General features: G+C 46.7%; 1 protein-coding gene across 1 annotated transcript in view; it reads right to left on the bottom strand.

Moving 5' to 3' along the window:
• Nucleotides 1-8,357: 8,357 nt before the first annotated feature.
• The window catches only part of RAD18 (RAD18 E3 ubiquitin protein ligase), a 31,328-nt gene continuing 16,564 nt past the window's right edge, over nt 8,358-23,121 (bottom strand). The window contains exons 9-12 of the mRNA XM_018068642.3: nt 21,717-21,851; nt 18,434-18,590; nt 11,561-11,623; nt 8,358-9,098 (exon numbers count right to left, since the gene is read on the bottom strand). Of these exons, the coding sequence (XP_017924131.2) occupies nt 8,990-9,098; nt 11,561-11,623; nt 18,434-18,590; nt 21,717-21,851 (464 nt within the window). The 3' untranslated portion in view covers nt 8,358-8,989. The remainder of the gene's footprint in view (nt 9,099-11,560; nt 11,624-18,433; nt 18,591-21,716; nt 21,852-23,121) is intronic.

The following is a 23,121-nucleotide window of genomic DNA, read 5'->3' as shown; positions in this document are numbered from 1 at the left end:
GATGTGGGAGCTCAGGACAACAACCAGCTCCTGGTGCCCTTCCCTGGGTGATCCTGTCGGGTCTGGGCACTGGCCCCCAGCAGCCAGAGATGCTCATGGTCCCCTGTAACCCCTCGGTCCTTATTCAGGCAAAGCTGCAGTTGCCCCACAACTAAAATCCAAACACGTGACTTTAAAGTAAAGAATCCTGTGAGAATCAGAGGGTTTTCTGAGTCATCCCCTGCTGCTTCCAGCTTTAAACATTCAGGGATGCCATAGAGCTGGAAACATTCTTATTTTAAAAACACATGCTTTGGGATAATCAAAAGCACAAACACTACATAAAGCTAAATTTAATTGCATGTTGGTTCACTGCTGAATCTGAAATAGCTGTTTTTCCAATAGCTATCTGGAATCCCAACTTTACGGTCCCCATGACACAAGAGGTCTGGCAAAACGTCAAGGCCAGGCCATGGCTTTGCAGATGGAGCTGCAGCTACCCATGAACTCCTGTGTGTGGCTGTGGCCCACAGCAGGCACTGCAGGCTGCAGAGCTGGGATATTTTATCTGGCTGCTCTGGCATGGGAATTTCTCTTTATCCTAGAAATTGTCCTAGTCCTCACGTGCTGCACTCAGCCTGCAAGAAGGCCAATTTTGGTAAATTCACTAGAACCACAGAGATGAGCAGTCTCACACACACACCTTCCTGGAGGAGGTGTCTCTGTGTGGAACACAGAGCTGTGAGGGCTCTGGGCCTTATGTGAGGCCTGGGAATACACGAAGGCCAGAGTAAATTACAAGTTTTCTGTGTCTTCCTTAAATGTGCACATGATTAAATCCCCAAGTCAGACATCAGCTTTCTCCATGGCTCACCAGCTGGTTGTGCTGATTTCCAGAGGAATACAGAGTCAATATTGTAAAATGTTCTGTACTGAAGGCAACAAGGCTTTGGAGACAAACCATGGAAATACCAGCAATGTACAGAATTATGTGGACCCAAAACTTACTCAAAATTCATTGTGTTACTGAGTTCACTTATCAGTGGTAACATACCTCCATCTGAACATGCTGTGTGGACTGGGTTAACACAGTTACACTCCTGGATAATGTCGTGCCACCCATCACATCACCCACCTGAACTGTGCTCTGGCAGGGGTAATTCTTTCTGTTAGTTAAGAAAGAAAAAAAAAATCAAAAGGCAAAACTAGTCCTCAGATTGATCACAGTAAATAAAAAATGAAAAGTACAACTGCAGCCCATGGTCAGTCCCAGCATTCCTGCCCCAGCACATGACCCCACTGCCTGGGCTCTGTGCAGGGCTGGGCCATGGCTGGGGGAGGTTCTGGAAACTGAGTCACTGGAAGGAGAAAAGGAGCTGGCGAAGCCACCTTGTACGTGGAGAAGGGAGGAACAACTTGGAACCTGAAGCCTCGAGCTCTAGACAGCATTCACAGCAGAAAGAATTTCCAAGATCATTTCTTCTGTTCCCTTCTTTTTGTTTATCTGGGAACACGCTGAACTTACTCAAGGAACTCAGTGTTAAAGATCCCTTCACATCATGTCCCTGAAAGGTTCATGGGATTCAAACCACTTCCTTCGAAGAAATCCCCAACTCACTGAAATGTGTCAGCCCCTGCCCCAGTGGCCTCCTGCCCACACCAGTGCTGGAGCCCAGCTCAGGCTCACCCAGCTTTGGGACAGAATGTCTGCAAAAAGAGCCTGCATTTCTTGGCATTAAGCCAGCACCATTTCTATACCATCACCACTGGCACCCTAAGGGAAGCCTTGGAGCCTCTGGAGACACACTGGGTTTCACCTGGTGCCCAGAGTGCAGTGGGATGCACCTCCTGCCCCGAGGCCCAGGGATCTCACCTGGGCTATGGCAGCAGTGCTGCCATCAAATCCATGAGCTTAAAGCCATTTAAACCAAAGTAGACTCTGGATCCCGCTGATCCCATAATCCACCCTGATCCTACCATTCAGAAAGTCCCATTCAGGCTGGGGCAGACCCTCACAGCGTAGAGGTCTGTGATTTCCACAGGGAATCCCCCCTGCTCCCACCCCCCTGCTGCACACAGGCCACATCCAACCACTGAAAGGGTGACAAGGCTCTCCCCAGGCACCTCCCTGAGGAACTGGGTCCGTACAGGGAGCTGTTTGTGCTAAAATGTTTCTCACTTCATCCTGTTACAGCCTCAAAGCCATAAAAACCAATGGAGCCTGCACAGACCCTGGGAATAACAAGCTGGTCAAATACAAACATGAATCCATACGGTTTTTAACAAAGAGGATTCAGATTCAGCTGTTGGGAGATATTATATAATGACTTTACTATTTTGGGGGGGTTTACTGTATTTGTGAGTAACTTCAGGCTGTTCATTTCAGCTGCCCTGAAATGTCACTCACCAAACAGGAGGAATGAAAAGCAAACCAGACACAGAAAGATGCAGTGCCCTGTTCCCAGGCAGCCATACCCACAGCACTGGGATTCACACCTGCAGCAACAGCAGGTCTCATGGGACCTGCACACCCCAGGAACCAAGGGACACACTGAGCATCATCTCCTGGAATTTTGGATATTAACTAAACATTTCCATAGCCAAAGGTATGGATCACCCAGCTAATGCCAAGCACCAGATGCACAGCACTGTCCCGTGCTGCAGCCTGAACCCCTGCACACACAGATGTTCTGCACAATACAATGAGGCACTTTTCTACTTGAGCAAAACATCTGGTTAGGCAAAGGTACAGGAGCCAGAACAAGACCAGAATATACCTGACTGCCTATTTTAATACATATTCATACATAACTTCTACAATAAACATATATGTGAAGGAAAGTGAATCAATATTGCTGCTCATCACTACTTCAACAAAATCCATGCTGAGCGACACAAAAGGGGCTGCAGTCCTCAGGATGCTTCAGTATACACATGTATATATGTGTGAATGTGTAGAAGCATGTGCACGTCTGGAAATGCCCACACAGGTGAGGGGGTTTCCACCCCCCCCCATTTCTCTCCCACCAAGTACCTGCCATGAAACCCCCAGCCCAGGCTCCAGGAATGCAGCTGTGGGGCCAAATAACCAACCAGGCTGCTGAGCTTAGCTCTGAAAATGAAGCCCAGCTATATTTATACAAACTTTTCTGCCTTACTAATTACTCCCCATTTGTCCTTCTCTTTATTTAATTGCAGGTGGTTGATTTGGAGCCAACTCACCAGTTTGTCTGAATCGTTTTGAATTCGGCCCCTCTGACTCCTCTGGCTCCTCCACTGCCAGGTGGGACAGAACCACAGTTATTCTTTCCTCTGGACAGCAGGTCCCAGTGTTGGGTTTGCCCAGCAGGCAACAGCGATGATCCAGCTGCAATTCCTGCCCTTGGGTAAGGTGTTCCAATTCCAGAATATCTGTTGTTCTGTCAAAAGACTCACCTTAAACTAAATATCATTTATTATTAACTCCTGCCAGTAACACACCACCCTTGGAGAAGTGGTCCTGAGGGACCTCGACCCCTGTCTGTCCCCTGCCCACCCTCGGCTGCAGGTCCATCCCAGGGGTGCAAGGGGAGCTCTCCAGTTCAGGGCAGCACATGGCCAGAGCACAGCCAGCCCAGAGCACCATGTCAGTGTGATGATGGGAATCCCACAGGGATCCACACCCTCATTCCCACCCAGCACAGGCACAGCCCAGCACCAGCTCCAAGCCCCCCCGTGTCCCAGCTGGAGCAGCTCGCTGAGATGGAGCCCATTTCCAGCCAGCAGCAAGGGTGGCTCACAGGATCCAATGGGAGAGCAGAGCCAGCACATGGAGCATCCCCAGGGAGAGGCTCACTTTTCTGGGAAGCAAGCAAAATCTGCTCCCTCTGCCCTCTGTGAGGATGGTCGATGGCCCTCAACCCAAGTGGGCACTGGGCTTGGGCTGGGACCTGCAACCAGAACCAACCACCCGGCTATGAAGAGAGCCAGCATTCAGATCTCAGCCTAGGAAAGGGCTCTTCCTACCCACAGCCAGACACACCCGCTCCCTGAGCCCACAGTGTTACCAGAGATGGCATGAGGGGGCTGGAGTGTGGACTGTTTATCTTAGAGAATGTGAACTCCCCAAAACATAGAAATTTAACAAAACATTAGAGCTGAAAAGACAATGAAAAAAACCCAAAAGGTCAGCATTAAAGTGAATCCTTGCTGTAAAAGCCCTCATTACCTGGGAAAAAAACTTTTCTCCCCTGTGAGAAAAGTGGAGGTGGAAATTTTTCAAATCACCTGATCCCAGACCCACTTTCAGAAAACTAAGCCATTTTTCATCTTGTTCAGATTCTGAAGCATCGACCAAACACAGCTGCTGTTCTGGTATTTGTGACGCAGAACATCCAACCAAAGGTTGGAGGAATTGGCCCATCATTGCAGTTCTCCTGCAAAACCAGAACTTTTGAGAAAACACCAGAAAACACCCTAGCACAGCCATCCCTGAAGCAAAACCAGGTAACCCCCAGCTATTTGATTTGGAGGGGGACATGGGGTGAGAGCACACAGGGAGCCCCGTGCCTGTCAGGGTGACTCCAGTCCTGCTCTCTCCCATTCCCAGGACCGCTGTCTTTCACATGGCTCCACTGCTGGGCTGGGGGAACAGGACATTTTTATTGTCTGTGATTATTTTGTTTCCAGCTTTGCCCTCCTGCCCTGGCCTGAGGGACTGCTCTGTGACTAAATTAATTTCCTTCTGAATGGATTCGCCGCCCAAAGCAGCCATTCCCAAAGCCTTCCAGTGGCAGCCCCCCCACATAGCCTGGCATCGCCCCAGCCCGGCTGCCAGCACCACTATGGGCCCCCCAGGAGCTTCTCCCCACTCCCAACTCCCCAGGGAGCCACAGCTGTCAGGGATCTGCTGGCTGGGGATGGCTGCAGAGGGGCTGGACCCGCAGTGGGGCAGGATGGAGGGTCCCCAGGATCCCACATCCCTGGCAGAGGGTGGGATGGAGGGTCTCTGCAACACCACACTCCTCCCAGCACAAGGCATATGCTGTGGGTGATGTAACAAACATCAGTCATGAAAAGGTGCAAGGAGAATGCAGTAACTTCATGATTACTCAAACCCCACCACTGTGGGGTTCCTCCCCTCTCGCTGGGGCCGCAGCTCAGCCACGGCAACTCTGGGCAGGAGGACACGACCCAGCCTCTCACTGTGCATCACCACTGCAAAGCTCCTCCGTGCTGGGACTGCTTCCCCAGCCTGGCTGTTCACAAGTCCCCAACTGCTCCCACTTGCCCCTTGACTTGGTGACGGAGGAGGAGCCGCCCAGGGGAGCGAGGGGACAGGACAGCGTGGGGAGGACACTGCGTTTCCTTCCTCGCTGTTGTTTTTTCCCTTACGTTATCCAATTTCTGCGAATTCAGGGCTGGGGAGATGTGCAGCAAGAGTCATTTATGGCACCCAGGGGATCAGCAGCCACTCCCAGCAAAGGCCAGACCTGGCAGTCCTGGCACTCGCCTGGGGCTGGAGCTGGCCCTGGAGCTGTGTCTGTAGGATCCTACCTGGGCACCTGCTCTGTCAGGGTGGGAATGAGGCATAGGACCATCAAATCCATGCTTTTTCCTAAGCCTCCACATTGTCCAGTGTGTCTGCTCCATGCAGCCTCCCCCAGCACCTCAACCACTGTGTCACATCCACACACCCTGCTCAGATTTGTCACCTCTACAAACACCATCACCCACCTCTGGCACCAACTCACAGCTCCTTACAAAAGGGAGGGGAAAAAGCCCCGTCTCTGGTAAAGGTCACCAATTTGGATTTAAATGGTGAGTTCAACAGTAAGAGATATAAAATAATGAATCTCCACAGGTTGTCAGGGAGCCAGTTTGATTTACATCCATATTTAACGTGTCATGGCTTTTCTCTCTCCTACTACACCAAGTAACTGTCTCGCTATCTTAACGCCCCAGTTCCTGTAGCAGCTCTTCAGCTCACTGTCAGTGGCCTTACCTGTAGCCACACCAGTGCAGGGAACAGTGCTGGGGCAGGACTCGTGTCCTGCTCATCCCCACGCACCAGCAGCTGCTTTGCCAATGCTTGGAGAAAGCTCTTTACAGTATTATTGCTGCTCTAACACCAAAGGTTTCCCAGTTTGCCCAGTTGTGCATGGCAAGGGGTTTTTCTGAGGAGCAATAGAGAATTTTTATGAGAAAAACTATCACATGTCAGCAGTGAATGAATCTGTGAGTTGCTGTCAGTTTTCAGTGATTTTTAACTACTTGCAAGTCATTTCCTTTCAGCCATGAAGGACTTTGCTGAAATAAACACACTTCCTTCAGCTGCTCTTATCAATGGCACTAAATACAGCAGCCAAGCAGTTTTTCCAAGCAGCAACACTAAAAAAAAACTCAGCAAAAAAAATCCCAAATCCGTGAGAAATCAGGTGAGACATAACAGCACAGTCACCCTCCTGTCCCCATCCCTTGGCACTTGGGGTGTCTGACAGCTGCCAGTGCTGCTGGGACCACATTGGGGGGAGTATTTCAGTGTGTCTCTGCCTATGCTGTCTGGGACCATGGCTGACATTCAGGCTCCAAAATCTTCAGGGAGTTTAATAAAAAGGTTAAACTTTGAGAAATATTTCAGAGTGTTTTCTTTCCTTTTTATAAAGGTGCCTTTTGAACTGCTTTGGAGGGCAGCTCCTCTCAAGGTTTCCTTTGTCTGAGCTGTATTCCAGCAGGCAAAACACCCCCATGAAAATCCAAGCATTTTCTCATAGCAGAGCAAGGCTGTCATCCAGTAAACCCCAGACTGGGAAGGGTAAGGGCTGTTTCAAACTCAACAGCAAACACACCACCATGGGAGTGTTTGAGGGCTCTCTGAACCCAAACCAACCTCTTCACCACGAGGTGCTTTAGGAACCACAGGAACTCCCCATTCTGCCCAGGTTGCCAAGACAGGAATCCTTGGAAGTGGATTCCAGGAGGGACCACAGAGGGACTGAGCCCTGCTGGAGAAACCACAGTGTGATTGAATGAGCAAAGGAAAACATCATTCCCAAAGCTCATGGCTTTGTACACATTCTGAGCACAGCTCCAAGGACAACACTCTTCCTTGGGTTCTTCAAGAGCCACAGGGGACATATCCTGAGGTCACCACAACAGTCAGACCGTGACGCTGCTGTCCAGGAGCTGTTTCTTGTCTTGCTCGGAATCCCCACCAGCCCTTGGGCACCAGGATGCCAGGACAGAACCCCCTGCCAGCCCCTCAGGCACCCAGGACAACAGGACAGAACCCCCCACCAGTCCCTGGGCACCAGGATGCAAGAACAGAACCCCCAGGACTCGGCTCATGAGGGTTCACTCCCCCTTGGGCACTTGCCCAATACTGATTTTTTCTGAGTACTTTCCAGCCCGTACTTACTAAATTAGACTATTTCTCCTTCTTGGGTAGGGAAACATATTTTTCTCTCACCTCAGGAGTTACTGCCAGTAACTGCAAATTAACTCTGGGAGACAGGAAGGATCTGCCGCTGATCCGACACGTTTCCAGCCCGTTCCCTGGACTGAAGGCAGAAGCCCCTGGGAGTTAAGATTGCAGGACCCCAATTTGCCCTACAGATCGAGGTAAGGACCTTGAGCAGCACCTGGTGTGCCATTTCCAGGCTGAGCTTAGGCAAGGTGGGCACGTGCTCCCTTAGGCTCTGTCAGCAGCAAAACCACACTGCTGACAGCCCAGCTCAGGGTTTATCTGCCAGCAGCACTAACAGAGCCTTCCCAGGCTATTCTCTGTGTGTGACAGGGGACATCGTGACCATATTAAAGAAAACTCTGCTGCTAACTCAAACAGAAGTAAACCACACCAGCAAACCCTTCCGGGGCTACCCAGCAGCTAATGCAAACCCCATCCACATCGATTCCATGGCCATTCCACACATAAACATCTTTATTCCTCCCTGGCCAACTGCACCCAATTTCAATGCCTTGTGTGAGCTACTGTGATGAAAAGGCAGCCCTAGAACAGACACCAAAAATTTTCTTTCAAAAGGTTTTCTTTAGTAAAAATGAAACAAACACAATCAGCTTCCTGCTTTGCCTCTGCCCCTCCTCACCTTGTGCAGTTATGATGGTTTATATTTGCCGTGATTCAGCCCATTCCAAACACAAACGTTCCTGGGAACAACAGCTTGAGGAGGAATATTTATAAAAGTCAAACACCCAGGTCCAGCTACAGTCTGAAGTCAACTGGCACACAACTCTCAATTTTACCCAGATTTTGTGCCTTCTTTGCCAAGCTCCCTGATGGGCTCTGACCAAAGCTTCGGGGCTCAGCAGAAGCACCTGTGAGTATTTTTCATGGGATGTATTTTGCTTACAAGCCATATTTTTAAAAACGTCCCCTGGTGTTCAGATTTACTTTCATCTTCTTGCATTGCTTTATTTCATTACAAAATTCTACTACCTTCCAAGGAAGACCAGACTTTTCAATGTTACTATTTATTTTAAAGCTAGAATACTTTGTGTCCAATGACCTTCCAACTTCCTTCCAGTTTCATTACTTCAAACCAAAATAACGAAACATAATACCGAGCAATTTGACACAGACATATATAAAAAAGCCTATTTCTGTAGAGCAGAATCCCCCAGCATCCCTCTGCCTCCCCCCACCTCCCCAGCTGCACCAGGGAACTGGGGCACCAGCACCTGCCCGACCCCAAGCAAAACACTGTCCTGCAGCTGCTTCCAGGAGTTTCCACGGGGTATGAGCAGGAACAGCAGCAACACACAGTCCTGCACTGGTGAGGGGACACGAGGGACAGGAGCCAGCTCACGTTCCCACAGGGCTCTGGCACCCCGGGCCCAGTCTCAAAGGTAAATGGCCACAGTGCTGTGGACAAACCCACCAGCCTTGTCATTAAGGCAGTTGGAATGGCAGTGATGCATAAATTCAGCGCTTTACTCAGTATTCAGACACACTGAGGATGGGAAAAAGCCAAGCAGTGTTTCCCAGCGTTGAGGATTCCCCATCCCTGCAGCACTAGCTCCTCTTCCGCTTGCTCCTGGGAAGAACTCCATCGTTCTCCGGCATCCGCGGCCGCTGCGACTTCCTCCTGATCACTGTCAGAGCCAGGGAGCTGCTGCTGCTGCTGGAAAAAAAGGAAAATAAGGAAAAAAGGGGGTTGCAAGTGCCCTAAACACGGCACACATGACCCTGCTGAAGCACTGGGAGCAGCACAGGGGCACCACATATGCACGTGTTCCTGGCCATGGGCAGGGAAAGGACCTCAGAGCTCAGCTCATCCCACCCCCCTGCCATGGGCAGGGACGCCTTCCACCAGACCAGGCTGTTCCAAGCTCTGTCCAACCTGGCCTTGGACAATTCCAGGGATGGGGAAATATTGCTCTGCCTTCTCAGCTGAAAAAGATAACAACACCCACAAACCCGATGTCGTGGTGCCTCTCCTCCTGTCCCCAGGAACCAGTCTGGAATACAAGGAGGAGCAACAACCTCCTAGATTCCTTGTCCATAACTGAGAAGAGCCCCTGGTGCTGAGAAAAAACCATGATGATGTTCTATCAGAAAATGCCAACTTGAGTCACTGTCCTCCTCGGGGGCACAGTCACCCAGGCACAGGACAAGGGTTTGGTCAGGGTTACCCCTGAACGAAAGCGCACAGGACTCCCAGTTTTGCAGACACCCTCCTCATTTATGGACAAAGAATTTTCCACTGGAAACTCAACAAGTGTTTTAGTCACAGAGTTAATTTTAAAGAAAAAATTGTTAAATTAGCCATATTTAAATGAAGCAGCTGATTTCCATCATTCAGCCTTGGAGCTTAAAATTCCACTTATTGTTGACATGAAAGATGCCGCTCATCTGTCAACAGCTTTTGCTAATTAAACATTTCTTATAAATACACTCTGTTTTATACCATCTGCTAGGCTGAACCCATCCTGCAGGGACTATTAATTCGACTTAAACTGGGAATTCACAAATGAAAATAACAATGGAAAACTCTCAGATGCCCAAGTCCACATCTGCTGACTGTCATGAGACAGGTAACGATATAATAAAGAGATTAGTAGGAACAACTTGTGTTTCAGAGCTATACCACGATGGAAATGGAGTTCTCACATCCCTGAGACCACTAACCACACCCAGGGAGATCTGTGTGAATCCCAGCTCTGCCAGATCCAGCTGGTACCTCGGCAGTGTGACTGAACACGCGTACCCTGAGTGCCAAAGGGAGGGACTACGCGGATCCATGGCCCTGTCCAGCTCTCCCCACTCACACTGTCACAAAAATTTCTCCCCAAACCATCACTAACAGACTGCCACTGTCACCTGCAGACCCCAGAGTGGGTTAAGCAAGCACTTGTTGCCTGAGGCAATTTGGAATGTAGATCTCCTGGAGCCCTGAACCTGCCAAGTTTCAGGCACTTGTCCCATGCCATGTGCAGCAACACGCTGGCATCAACAGAACTATTCACATCCACAGCTGCTGCCAGGAGCAGGTCACTATCAACACTTAGCTGCACAAAGACACTGCTCAGGAGCAGGAACTTAATTTATATGTGAGGGATTAAAACCTCACTCTGTTTCTCAACCTGAATTTACACCTACTTGTCCACCAATAAAGATTAAGTTGCCAACAGCACAGAGTAATAAATAATTGTAGTTCATGGGGGGAACAAGAGATGATTCGAGAATTCAACTTGGGGAATGGGGGCCACAGACCAGAGAAAAAAGACTGACTGTGGCTGAAGGACTCAGCTTATGGAGCAAATGCCTTCTCCTGAGAGCAGTGAGGTGTCCTGCCACAGTGAGCCTGGTTAACACACAGCACTGTGCTGCTGGGGAGCTGCTGCTTACTGAGCCTCCAGAAAGGAAGAGTTAGAGGTGATTTTAATGGAGTCAGGCATGTTCTTCGCTCAAAGAGAAAGGAAGTCAACTATTTTAATAACTAACTACAGAGCATTTAACTCCAAACTGTCTCTCAGCGGAACACTTTAAAAGCACAGGGAAAAAGGTCTCTGCAGGACATGGTTAAACACACACTGAACTGGGACAAACATTTCTCATCTTGGATTGAATTCCACAGCCATTAATAGGGAGTTTTAAGAGCCATCCCAGTCTATGACCACATACATGTAACAGAAAGGGATTTTTGGTTTAAAGAAGTAAGATGTTAATGTCTTAGCAACAAGAACTCTTCCCACTTCAAAACAGATGCTCAATTCCAGCATGTTCAACTTGTCAGCCTTATATACAGCTCTGCCAACAGTGGAACTTCAAATACAACAGAAGATCAAATTGAATTTTCCATAAAAATCAGTCTCCTCATTTTTTTCCCAATTAAAATATATATTTATACTCATGTGTACCTTAGAATAATAATCTTCAACTGGGCATCTGTGGATTCTTAGAGCATCCAGGTATTATTTCTCAAGGATTCAAACTCACTGACAAAACCCTGCTTCCCACAACTGTGAGGATTCTCCAAGTACCTGACTTTCCAGAGGCATTTGCTTTTCCAGAATTCCACCAACTGCAAACTACTGATCTAAACCCATCACAAGGACTTCAGTGTGTGGATATTCCACTCACCTGTCAGAGGACACTGAACACGTCTCAGACTCTTCCACATCTGCCAAAATGTCCGAATTGGTGCTGAAGGGGAAAATAAAACAGATGTAAATTATTTTAGCAACACCTATAGCACAGCAGGGCTCGGCTGGCAGTGGCAGCAGAACCTGTGGATGAGACTGACCCCTCTCATAGCACTGGCAATGAGAAATAACTTCAACCTACAGGACAGGCCAAGAACTTCTGTCTCTGCATTGCTTAATTTTTAGTTATTCCCAGGTCTCAATGTCATTATTTAACACACAAGGCAATTCTCTCTGTTCATGTCTCCTTAGTGGTATCTAAACAGCTTTGCATTCCCAGGCACCAGGCAATTTCACTGGAGAGGATCTGCAAGATGCTTTGGTGGGTAAAGTGTAGGTAAAGTGCATTTCTTTCCTAGAAGCTTTTCTTCAATAAATCAATAAATGACATACAACTTCTAGAAGATGGCAGGATTTTTTCACCCTTTGCCATTTTGTCTGCTCTCTGAAGTGAGAGTCATCAGCTGTTACTGTGGCAATAACTAATACAGAACCACCAACAGGAATTCAGGTGGACAAACAGAGCCATGTTAGAGGACCCTCTAACTCGTGCACATACAGTCATACAGATATAATAGAAAAAGACACCAAAAATGGATGGGGAAAGTTTTGAAGCTCAGCATTGTTTTTACTCTCAGAATTAAAAGTCCATCAAAAGCTCATTTTTGGTGCACAAACTGGATTCCCAGGGAATGAGTTATTATCATATTTCCAAACTACTCTGATGTTCCGATTACATTTAAAAAAAGAAGTGAGGAGGACATAGGGCTATTTGTGTGCTTTTAGTCCCCTAAAATAGAAAAAGAGCAGGTTTGAGGCCTGAACATGATGTACTCCCCTGCCTTGAAAACTGCAGCATTATCATCATTTATCACCCACCGCGTTTGCCACCGCAAAACAATAAAAATGAGAAAACTTGGCTAACACTCAAACCAATACTGCTTGTTCAGAATTTTCATGTGGAATCCTTGGTCTTTGCCTACCAAATTTTTTTAAAACTGAGCACAAAATGTCCTGGAGCGAGTTCCCCCTTGGCCTACACGTGGAGCTGTGAACGGGCCACCAGAGGGTCCCCAGAGAACCCAATTAACTGCTCTGTCCTAACTGCAACGAGACACTGAGGGGCTGCAGTAACTGTACAAACCAGGGTTCTGAACTTCCCAGCTGTAGCTAAAAGCTCTTTGTTTCAGGATTCCTTCCAACATCCCACTGCTCCCCAGCAGCCCCCCACTGAAGCAGTTCTCTGCATCGCGGCTCTCCCAGACACCAGTTTTGGTTACAAAGCCCAAGGAAGGCAGGATTTGGAGCTGAGGTAATTATACACCTTTCTGCCACGTGCCAGGAGACAAAAGTGTCTGAAAATTTAAAAAAAACCCCATTTAAATATGCCACAGTTGAAAAGCAATTATCAAAAAACACTACCAACTACGCAAAAACAGTTTTGACCACCAAGTGAATTTTAAATTAATTCTTTTTCGTCCCCTGAAGAAAACTCCTCCCCCCTCTTTGCATTTAATTATTAGCCCTGAAGTGGAAGAATATGAATTAAAAACCAAACAGCTGCCTTGTTGTGGAGGTTGTTTCTATACATTTTAGCCCAGAGGAGCCACAGAGATCACAGAATTTAGAACAGTTTTGTTAATTTCTTCGGTATTTTCTGCTTTTCAATACCCCACAGGTACCTACCTACACTGAGGCCAGGCACAGCAAAACATCATCAGACTTTATTCAGACTCCAAATCCAAGACAAATTCCCACAAGGTTTTCTGTCCTTTTCGTTACTAAAGGTCATTACTCTCCCAAGATTTTACAGATCATTTCCAGAGGAGTCAATTTTTACAGCAAAACCATTAAATTTCTGCACCTGAACTGCTCGAGATGCAGCCAGCATCCTGTGCCAGGGTGAGGAGAGGTTTCAGTTTCTGCTCTTATTCAAGGCCCCACGTTGGGAAAAGTACAGCTTCAGTGAGTCAGGCCATTCCCCAGTTCCTGCAGGACTGGTTTCCCTGAGCCCTTATGGACAACCAGCCAAGAGTCAGCTCTTCCTTTCTTGACCATCAGTGGGGTTTGATTTCCACCCCTCCTTTTTTTTTTTTTTTAAGATAAACACACACAACTCTCAGACAGAGAGAAAAAAGTTGACATAAGTGTGAGTGACATGTCTTGTTCTAGAACCGAGAGGAGCAAGCAGCCCTTTGACCCTGTTTGTGCTGGGCAGACACAGCTCTCGTGTGAGCAGCCAGTGCCCTTCCCGTCCATCCTGCCCTGCCTCGGGGACCTGCCTCGGCACGAGCCCTGGGCATTTCCCCTCAATGCTGGCACGAGAAATGAGCTCCAGCCTGTCTCATTTTGCCAATGTCACTTGGAGGTGAGTGCCCAGTTGAGGAGAGGTAAAATAGTTTTCTCCATCTTGCAATACTGCTTCCACTGTGTCCTGCCTGTGATGAACAGGATGAGCTCACTGCTAGAACAGCCCAAGCACTGGGTGATATCCAAGATTACCTGTGCATCACAGTGCCTTCCCTGGCTTCCCAGGACCTCCTCTTCAAACCACGCGCCCGTGGCTTCATCGTCCTGCCTTTGGAGGAGGGCTCTCATCTGAACCAAACCTTACACAGGTTCCACTCACGCTCTCACTGTTCTCCTTTACCCTTTCCAGGCTTCCTGGGCTTTCCATGGCATCCTCTGCAGCCCAAAACCATGCCTCTGAGGCTCTGCCTTTGGAAAAGGGAAAGCACTGCTGACTCTATCTGAACTCCTTCCCTCAGGAGCGTGGCAGCAGCTGGGCCATGGAGGCTGAGGCACCAGGAGCGCTGCAGACCAGCACTCCTGTTTTCAGGACTCAGATGTCCAGACCCCTCTCGATCACAGACCCATGTCCTCCTGGACACAGGCTGGATGTAATTGCTTCCCCCAGGCCCAGCTGAGGCCACTGATTGTCATGATGTCCCCGGGACTCTCTCCACCAAACCTCACAGCTCCTGCCATTTGTTACAGCTCACAGTTTTGGGAAAAAAAAGTATGAATCAACACCATAGCAGAGAAGTATCATCATCCTTCCACAATGAACCCATGTTTGAGGCCAAAATCCACAGATCAAACACTCCTGTCTAACACTGTGATATACATCATCTCTGAGCCAAAGTAGTGCAAGATTTATTAAGTCAAAAATGTACTGAAGAACTGAAAAAGGCAGTTATTGCCCTAATCAACACATTTTCATACACTTCTCTCATCTGACAGCAATGGCCAGGGAGCAGGACGGTGGTGCCTTTGAACTCAGACTGCAGCAACTGCCAGGGAGGAGCTCACACAGCCCTTCCAACCACTCCACCCTGCCAGCTTTGCCAAAGCAACGTCTGCTGGGTGGGTCTGGGAGGAGTGCTGCCATCCAGTGAACTCCTGGGTAACTGAAACCCAGCTCCTATCTCTGCCTCTTCTGCTGCTGCTGAACTAAAGCCCATATTCTGCAAAGCACATAAATCCAAGGATAAGGGACCCGTTAAATCCAGACCCTGGATCCTGATCAATGGCTCCTGAGCTTACAGCCAAAACCCCACACATCCTGCAAACGAGGCCCCTCCCCTGGGCATGAACCTCCCCTGGCACACACTGCAGTGGCTCTGGGCATCCCAACAGCAGAGGCATTTACACAAGCTGTGCAGGTAGCACTTTCCCACCACGATTCCAGAACTAAATCATCATGTTTCAGTACTTCAGATAAGGTCAGTGTTCTATTTTATCTGCTGTTCAAGTCTCTCACTCTAGTCATCAAGAACCAGCATTTGTCTCTAACATAAAGTTTTAAGAGAAATAATTTGCTTAAAAAACTGTGTATTATCCCCATTACATAAAATAGTTGTAATGGAATATTTCCTCTACATAGCTCATTAACCGGCTTATCGTTGTCCCTCCTCATCTCTCTCATTTCTTCTCTAATTTCCCTATTGTTTAAGTAGTTATGCAAAATTTGGCTTCAGTCCCAGGAAGTCAAAGAACGCCACAGGACTATTTGTATGGAGCACTGCAGTCCTGTGGAAGCTTTATGTGTAACTGTGACTTCAGAGCTTTGAAAAATTACCCTTTCAAAGCCCCGGCTGTGTTTTGGTGTTTATCTATTACGCACAGTTTGCTCTCTTGGTGGGATCATCAATCTCTGCAGAGCCCAGGCATGTTTGGGCTGATGCTACAACCTCCATTCCTGCCCTGGATCTTTCTCCAGCAGGTGTAAAACTCTTCTCCATTAAAGCATCAACTTTTGAATAGTATCAGTTAATCAGTGATTAGTGTACAATGGATGAATTTCTTATCTTGACCAACTGATATGAGACTGACAAAGGACAGGCCTTATGAAGGAGGAAACAGAAGAATTACTGATTTTCCTGAAGCATCTTTTTGCAAAACAGACATTTCATCTCTCCAAGTTGCAGACTGTTCTGTTATATTCAATGTGCTGCTCGATATCCTCGTCCCATCATAGCACCAGACCTCCATTTATAAGTGCTCTCCTCACAGGAACACAGCATGCAGATCTGGATTTTTGAATATATTTCAAGTTTTGACATTTCAATGTGAAAAACATTTACCCTTGGCAAAGGATATCCTCTTAATACTCAGAAATAAAACACAAGCCTCACAAAACCATTACTTAGTACAATAGCACAGTGCTACTCAAAGCATCAACATATAAATCATTGTTTGATTTGTGCTGTATTTCTTTCACTACAATTAAAAAGATATCAGCCCCACAATAACCAGAGTGACCAAATACATCTTTTTTCATGCAGTTTATATGACTACACCTACTTGTTAGGGGCCCTGCCAATGATGATACAATTCATTTTGGATACACCAGACCTCTGAGCAGTGTGCTGGGAGGATGAGCCTCATTCCTGGATGGAACTGTGTGGTCCAAAGCTGGTCCACAGGCACAGCAGGACCCAAGAGATCTCCAAGGGCCAAACCAAGCCCTGGGCAGTGCACTGAGCCATCAGCCCTTTTGCTCCTTCAGAGCAGCTACCAAGGAACACAGTCAAGACAAAAAGCACATTTAACTCCTTTCCATAAGTGTTCAGAGAAGGGGTGGTCCCTGTAATCTTTGTTTCTCAGAAGACACAGGTAAACACTCCAAAGCGCTCTTCAGGAAGGTGCAGTGCGGCAGGAGGAACGTGGTGGTCAGGGGAGAGGGGCCTTCCCTCCTCACCAGGCAGCATCTGTCACTTCACTGAGCTTTCACTGCTTCACTGTTGGAGTTTTCATCTCTCTTTGAGCAGTCCAAGGCCAGGGGCTGCATGGAAAGCAGCAGAAGCTGCAGTGTGTGATGTCCCAAGGCTCAGGGGGCCTCTCCAGCTGCCTCTGCCCTGTGCAGGGTCAGACCAGAGGGTCACCCAAGCTCTGCAGGTCAGTGTGCCCCACTGAGGGCTGAGGAATCTGCTCTGACCCCACACACCTGCACGGGAGACACTCCAAAATGGGGTATGACAATGTGTGAGGGCTGCAGGAGCCCAGAGCACTGGGCCCTGTGGTAAAGGTAAAGAAACAACCAAGAGAACAGTTCCCTGACCACAGGGAAGGAAAAACTGTCATCATCTGCATCCTGAGAAACTGAGATAAAACTAATCCCACACTAACCTTAACAGCTTGTTACATATGGAACAGCAAATAAACTGATATGCTGTGTTTATCAATTTTACAGTACCAGTTCAGGCAGAAAGACACAGACAGCACAGAGGGGAAAGGCCACGAGAAGGGAAGGGCTTTATTGGTCTATAACGCAGGGCTGAGGCCAAACAGAAATGCAGTGATGCTCTGCAAGGGCAGCAACGACCTTTCCTGCCTCCACACAGTGCTCTGCCAGCCAGCATATTGTTGTTTACTGACAAATATTTACTGTATGCTCCCATTTATTCAAGCAAATGGAAACAGGCAGCAAAGCCTGATCCTGTAAAACAGAGACATGTACAATTTGATGCTCTCTAACCCCCAACCTGATCTTCCTTTTCCAATGTCTCCCCAGGTTTTCACTCACCATTCAACATTTCCATCTGTGAAAGGGAACCCTCGTGACAGCTTTTTAAAAGTTCTTTAGTTTCTGTTAAACTTTTTGATTAGATTGATCTGTTCATAACCAACAATAAAGCCAAGCACTACATTACTTTTAATATTTGCAGAACAAGGAGGAAGAGGCAGAGTGCTATGGCTGTAAGGGGTGGGAAATTGAGAAATGTCACTCCTAGCTCAGTTGATGACCTCGAGCTACTTCCTCTGATTATCTCCCACTTCTAAACCTTTTTATTCCTGGTAATGCTGACCTGCATTCTCCTCTCATTTCCTTTATCAACAAGATAGCCAAATCAGCTCTCTTGCTTTTATATCAAAACCCAATTATTCTGTATTTGTTGTCAATTATTTTTTCACTTTTCCTCCAGAAACTGGGGCCACACTTCCTTACAGCAATACTACTTAAAAGACTTGGGCCGTTATCCATTTTGGGACCTCTCTAAATAAAGCTTGCAGCAGAAGGGAAGGTGATGCACTGGAAGGAATTCACCAAATGTACTCCTGATACCCCAGACATTGCCCTCCCTGTTTCTGTCCCAAAAGGGACATTTACACTATCAACCCCCTATGAAGTCATTACAATACTATTTGAGCTCCATCCCTCAAGCCACCAAGCATCCAGGAACACAGAGAATGGATCTGTGCCCACAGCCCAGCACCCATCCTGTGAAGCAGGATACAGGCACTGCCAAGTTCATCCATGTTTGGTCTAAGCTGGCACTAAGCAGGGAGAAGACACCACCTCACTAACCTGCTTGTTGATCCAGATGACAGTGAGAGTTCAGGAGAGGCAGATCTCTGGCCTTCCCCCAGGCAAGGAGATTCACTTCTCTGGCCATCAGGAGTATGTGAATGGAGTTCCTGGGCTTCTCCCAGGACAACAGCTGTGGGATGCTCTTCCTGAGGCTCTACCAAGGGGAAAGGCACAGATTAGAATGACAATACAAAATACTATTGTTTAAAGTTCTACAGCCAGGAGACAGATTTTTAAGAAAAAATAAAGTTATAAATATTTAAATACCAACACCTCATTCCCACTTACTTGTTTCTCAAAGTTTTCCCAGGTTGAATTTTCAAGAGTTTAATTTCTTTTCCTAGATAAAAAAAACCAAACAAACCAAACAAAACTAACCACCCTCTGAGAACCAGAAATGTTTCATGTTTCATTGTTGAGTTTCAAACAGAAACAAGGAGAGGAATAAAGGGGAAGGATATGTGCTACATTTCATAAGATGGAACTTTATTTCAGAAATTGGCACTTAACAAGACAGTGCTGTTGGCTGCTTGTGGTACCAATCCCCTTCATCCCCTGCATCAAACAGCTTGACAGCTTCAAGTTTTACAGATCAAGTTAACAGGCTTGTTTTCAGTTGTGATTTATTTCCTTATGCACCTTAGAAAGACAATGTCAATCCAGATAACTGACATTTCCATTTCTATAGGGAAAAATAATTTCTAGACAAACACACATGGGATAAAAATTGTAAAACCATTCTGTTGTTTTTATGTCAAATGTTTTGGTCTATGAAAAGATGAACAGTTCTCTGAAAAGATACCTTCTGCCTCCCCAAAGAGAAAACAAATATAGACTAGAAATTAGGGTAGAAAAGATCTTTATACCATACCCACAAATACTTTCAAAGTCGTTATTTTACTAGAAAGCTGCCCAGGACATTAAACCCTCCCCAGACCCATCTCACTGACAACTGTGATTGGGACAGTCACAGACATGCCCCTTCAAGGCCCAAGCTCTGACTTTTTCACTCCTCCAGCAATATTTTGGACAGAAAAGGCCAAGCAGAACTGTAACTGGAGTGTGGAAGGGCTTCACAGTCCTTGGATTGAGCTCAGCTTGCCATTTCCCTCCAGCTAACAGGCATAATTAAATATCAGGGGCATATTTTTGTCTGCTGAAAACAACCAACATATTCCAGTGAGTCAGTTGTCCAACTAATGAAACACAATTCTGAAATTAGCAGGGTAAAAATAGCAAAGGTCTGTGCAATAATGCAGACCAGCACAGCCAATACTTATCAAATCAAATTATTTATCACCAGTATTTATCAAATGTTTTTGGCACTTTCCCTCAGGCAAAGCAAAGCTTCACGTTTAAAAGTTATAAAAACTGGAAAACAGACATTTTAAGCTTAAAGATGCAAAGTAAGATGATGTAAATCAGGAACACCACCACAAACAGAGTGAGATTTTCAGAGAGGTTAAATTGCATCAACCAATACTACAGGAAAGGGCAGTGGGAGAGATGGAGGGGGGAAAATAAATAAACTGACAAAACCCAACCCCAAAAAAAGGTCTGTTTTAATTCTGTACAATTCCACCACTTCCATGAGAAGCCAAAGGAAGTGGGTAAGGAATGCAGACAGAGCCTTTCCATCAGGCCACTGCTGGTTGGTTCCTTTCCTGTACTGTAATTCCCATTTAATACAAAGGTAATTGCTGTTAACAAGGAACCCTGAGGAAATAGGCTTTAGGCATCTGTTCCTTCAACCATAAACCATCTTTTTGTTTTTTTCAATGGTTTACAAACAGTCAACTGGGTGCAGATGTTTGGCATAAAACTAGGAACTGCAATTCCAAGGATTATTGGAAGCTCAGTGGACTGAGTGCAGTGGGAATTGTGCAGGTTTGCCGGATCCAGACGAGGTGGTGCCACGGACTGAACACAGCACAGGATGACACACCTGAGCCAAGTTATCTTCTACCTGAGCACTCTTTTGGAAGAACTCCATGGCTTTAATTCAGCTTCTCAGAGCCTGTAGGGCAGCACACACAGGGGAGGTGGAAACCTGAAAGCCACAGCAGTCCACCCTGCCAGGGCAGAGCTGGAAATAAAGGCTGTGGTCCCACCATCTAACAACACATCACCTCTGCCTCTGCTATAGATGAGGAACATCTTCAAATCTTTTATCCTTGAGATTCCTTAACTTTTACCCTTCACACAGAAAGGATTATGCATTGAATCAAGGTCTGCAGGAAATGATCAGGATAAAATTCATATTATTTTACTGGGTTTTCATTTCTTTTTATTCTTGAGGACTCTGCTGGAGGAGACAGTGCGGGAGAGAGACACAGATTAACTCAGCTCAAGAGCACAGGGATTTGTGAGAGCTGGGGCAAACTACACTGCCACGTTTTCCCAAGGGCACAGACAATAGCACATCCCATTCTGGCCAGCAGAATTCCCTCCAAAACTCAAGTGTCTTGAATAGATTATAAATCCACAAGTTCTATTAGGCTGAGGAATGTTCTTCTAAATCCCACATTCAAAGCTAGATGTTCCCTGCCAAAGCAGCCATGAAGCACAAACCAAAGGAGACCAAAGGATCCTGCAAGGAACACGCTCAGAGCACACTTGGTAAGGTTTGATGCTGCAGGGAGGGAGGATCACAAACAGGCTGGATGCTGTCCCTAACTCCTAACAAGTGAGTAACTGCAGCCCTGCATTCCCACTTTTTACTGAGCTCAAGTATATAAACACAAAACAAGGCAAGTTAAAAACAGAGGCAACATCCTGCATAAACAGCCTGAAAGAAGACCAAGTATTTTATTGCTTCAGCCTCAGGACAAACAAGTCCTGGATCCAATCCACACAAATACCTCAGCAGTTCCCAGTTACTGACTCCCTCTCACAGTAGGGATCAGGGAAGGCTCAAAGGCAGTGAGAGCACTGACCATCACCTTCATTCCAGAGGTGGCCACATGCCCAGCTCAGCACCTGCAGCACACCTGGATTGGAACCTGAGATCCCTTTTCAACAACTGCCTGCAACGTGTCCCCAGACAAAGCACATCCAGACACAACCCACTGAAATCAAACCCAGATAATCATTATGGGTCTTGCTTATGTTCCACACCAAAATCAATGGCAGTCAATCGTTTTAGGGTCTGTTTGACCTTTATGCTATTTTTTCCCTTAAAGGCTGTAGGAGAAGAACATCAGGAGAAAACAGCATTTCTTTGGGAACCCCCCACTTCTTAGTGTGGATCCAAGAGGGGACCATACTAAACAACACTGACCTGTGGCTGCTGGCAGCTCTTTGACAGCAACTTCTTTTTTGTTTTGAGCACTTTCTGTTTTCCTCTCACCACTCTTCTTCCACCGGTTATTTACTTGATCCATCAAGAATTTGAATTCCTTTCTGTGTTTGTTTCCTGAAAGGTAGCAGAGCATCACTAACTATCCCCACAGGACTAAGGTACACCATAAACACTGAAATGAGGTGAAGAGAAATGGACACAAAACACTGAATTAAAACCATTTTTGTTACAGTAACTGAAAACCAACTCAGCACTGCAATATGGTCCATGTTCTATTAATGATCCAAATGTGTGTCTGTGCTTTTCCAGAGCTACCCACAGCCAAGAATGCTGGCACAGATGAACACTTCATGCTCCTGTGTCATGCTCATTACACTGCTGAAATTCAGACCCTTTAAATCAGTTAATAACGCAAATACTCTTTGCACTTTCAATCACTTGGTATGTTTTAAGCAATCTTCTGGTGTTCAGCCAAAGCAATGTTGTTGTTTCATCTGGATACTTCAAATTCTTTACTCAGAGGCTGGGAAAATACCCAGTGTCCTCAGCCAGACATTGTGGATCACCCACCCCTGGCCAGGCAGGGAGGGAACACACTGACAAGGAGGCTGGAGCCAGGTGGGGATCAGCCTTTTCTCCCAGGGAACAAGTGACAGGACAAGAGGAAACAGCCTCAAGCTGTGCCAGGGGAGGTTGGGGTTGGACATCAGAGTTAGTTCTTCACAGACAGCATTGTCAAGCACTGGAACACCTCCAGGGTGGTGACTCCACCACCTCCCTGAGCAGCCCATTCCAATACCTGACCACCCTTCCAGTGACACAATTCTTTGATATATTCTATGATAAAATAACACCAAGTCCTGCCCCACAGAAGGAAAAAGATTTGACATAACTCCCTTTCCCTGAGCAGCTGAAAGCACCACAAAAGGCCAAAAACTCCATTAAGTAAAAGCAAATTCTGTCCCAGATGCCAAGTCTGAGCCACTGCACACTTGCTATGGAATTCCTTTAGCATTTCAGTTTTCACAGCACTGCTTTCTTTTGTTGTCCTGGTTTATGGTGTGAATACAAAGCTTTGCAAAAAGAAATGTCCTGGCACACAAGCACTGCTGAGCTGTGCTGTAAATCCCCGTGGTGCTGAAATGCCACACCACACACAGCACAGCAACCTGCAGCATCTCAGTAATAAACCAAACTGCAGCATTTCAATAAACCAACCACGGAAAGAACTACAAGACACAAGACAAAGCAGTGGAGTTCTGAAGAACAATGCAAATGGAAAGATTTATAAGCAGAAAAGGCAACAGAATACATTTTTCAACAAATGTATTTCTTTTCCTGTAGATTTTTTAACTCTTTAACTAGAGACCATGAAAAAAAGCAG

The sequence above is a fragment of the Manacus vitellinus genome, unplaced genomic scaffold (assembly GCF_001715985.3).
Source record: "Manacus vitellinus isolate BGI_N305 unplaced genomic scaffold, ASM171598v3 scaffold_14_pilon, whole genome shotgun sequence".
In the NCBI taxonomy this organism is placed as follows: domain Eukaryota; kingdom Metazoa; phylum Chordata; class Aves; order Passeriformes; family Pipridae; genus Manacus; species Manacus vitellinus.
The sequence above is the reverse complement of the archived record's forward strand: the minus strand, read 5'-3'. Positions and strand labels throughout refer to the sequence as shown.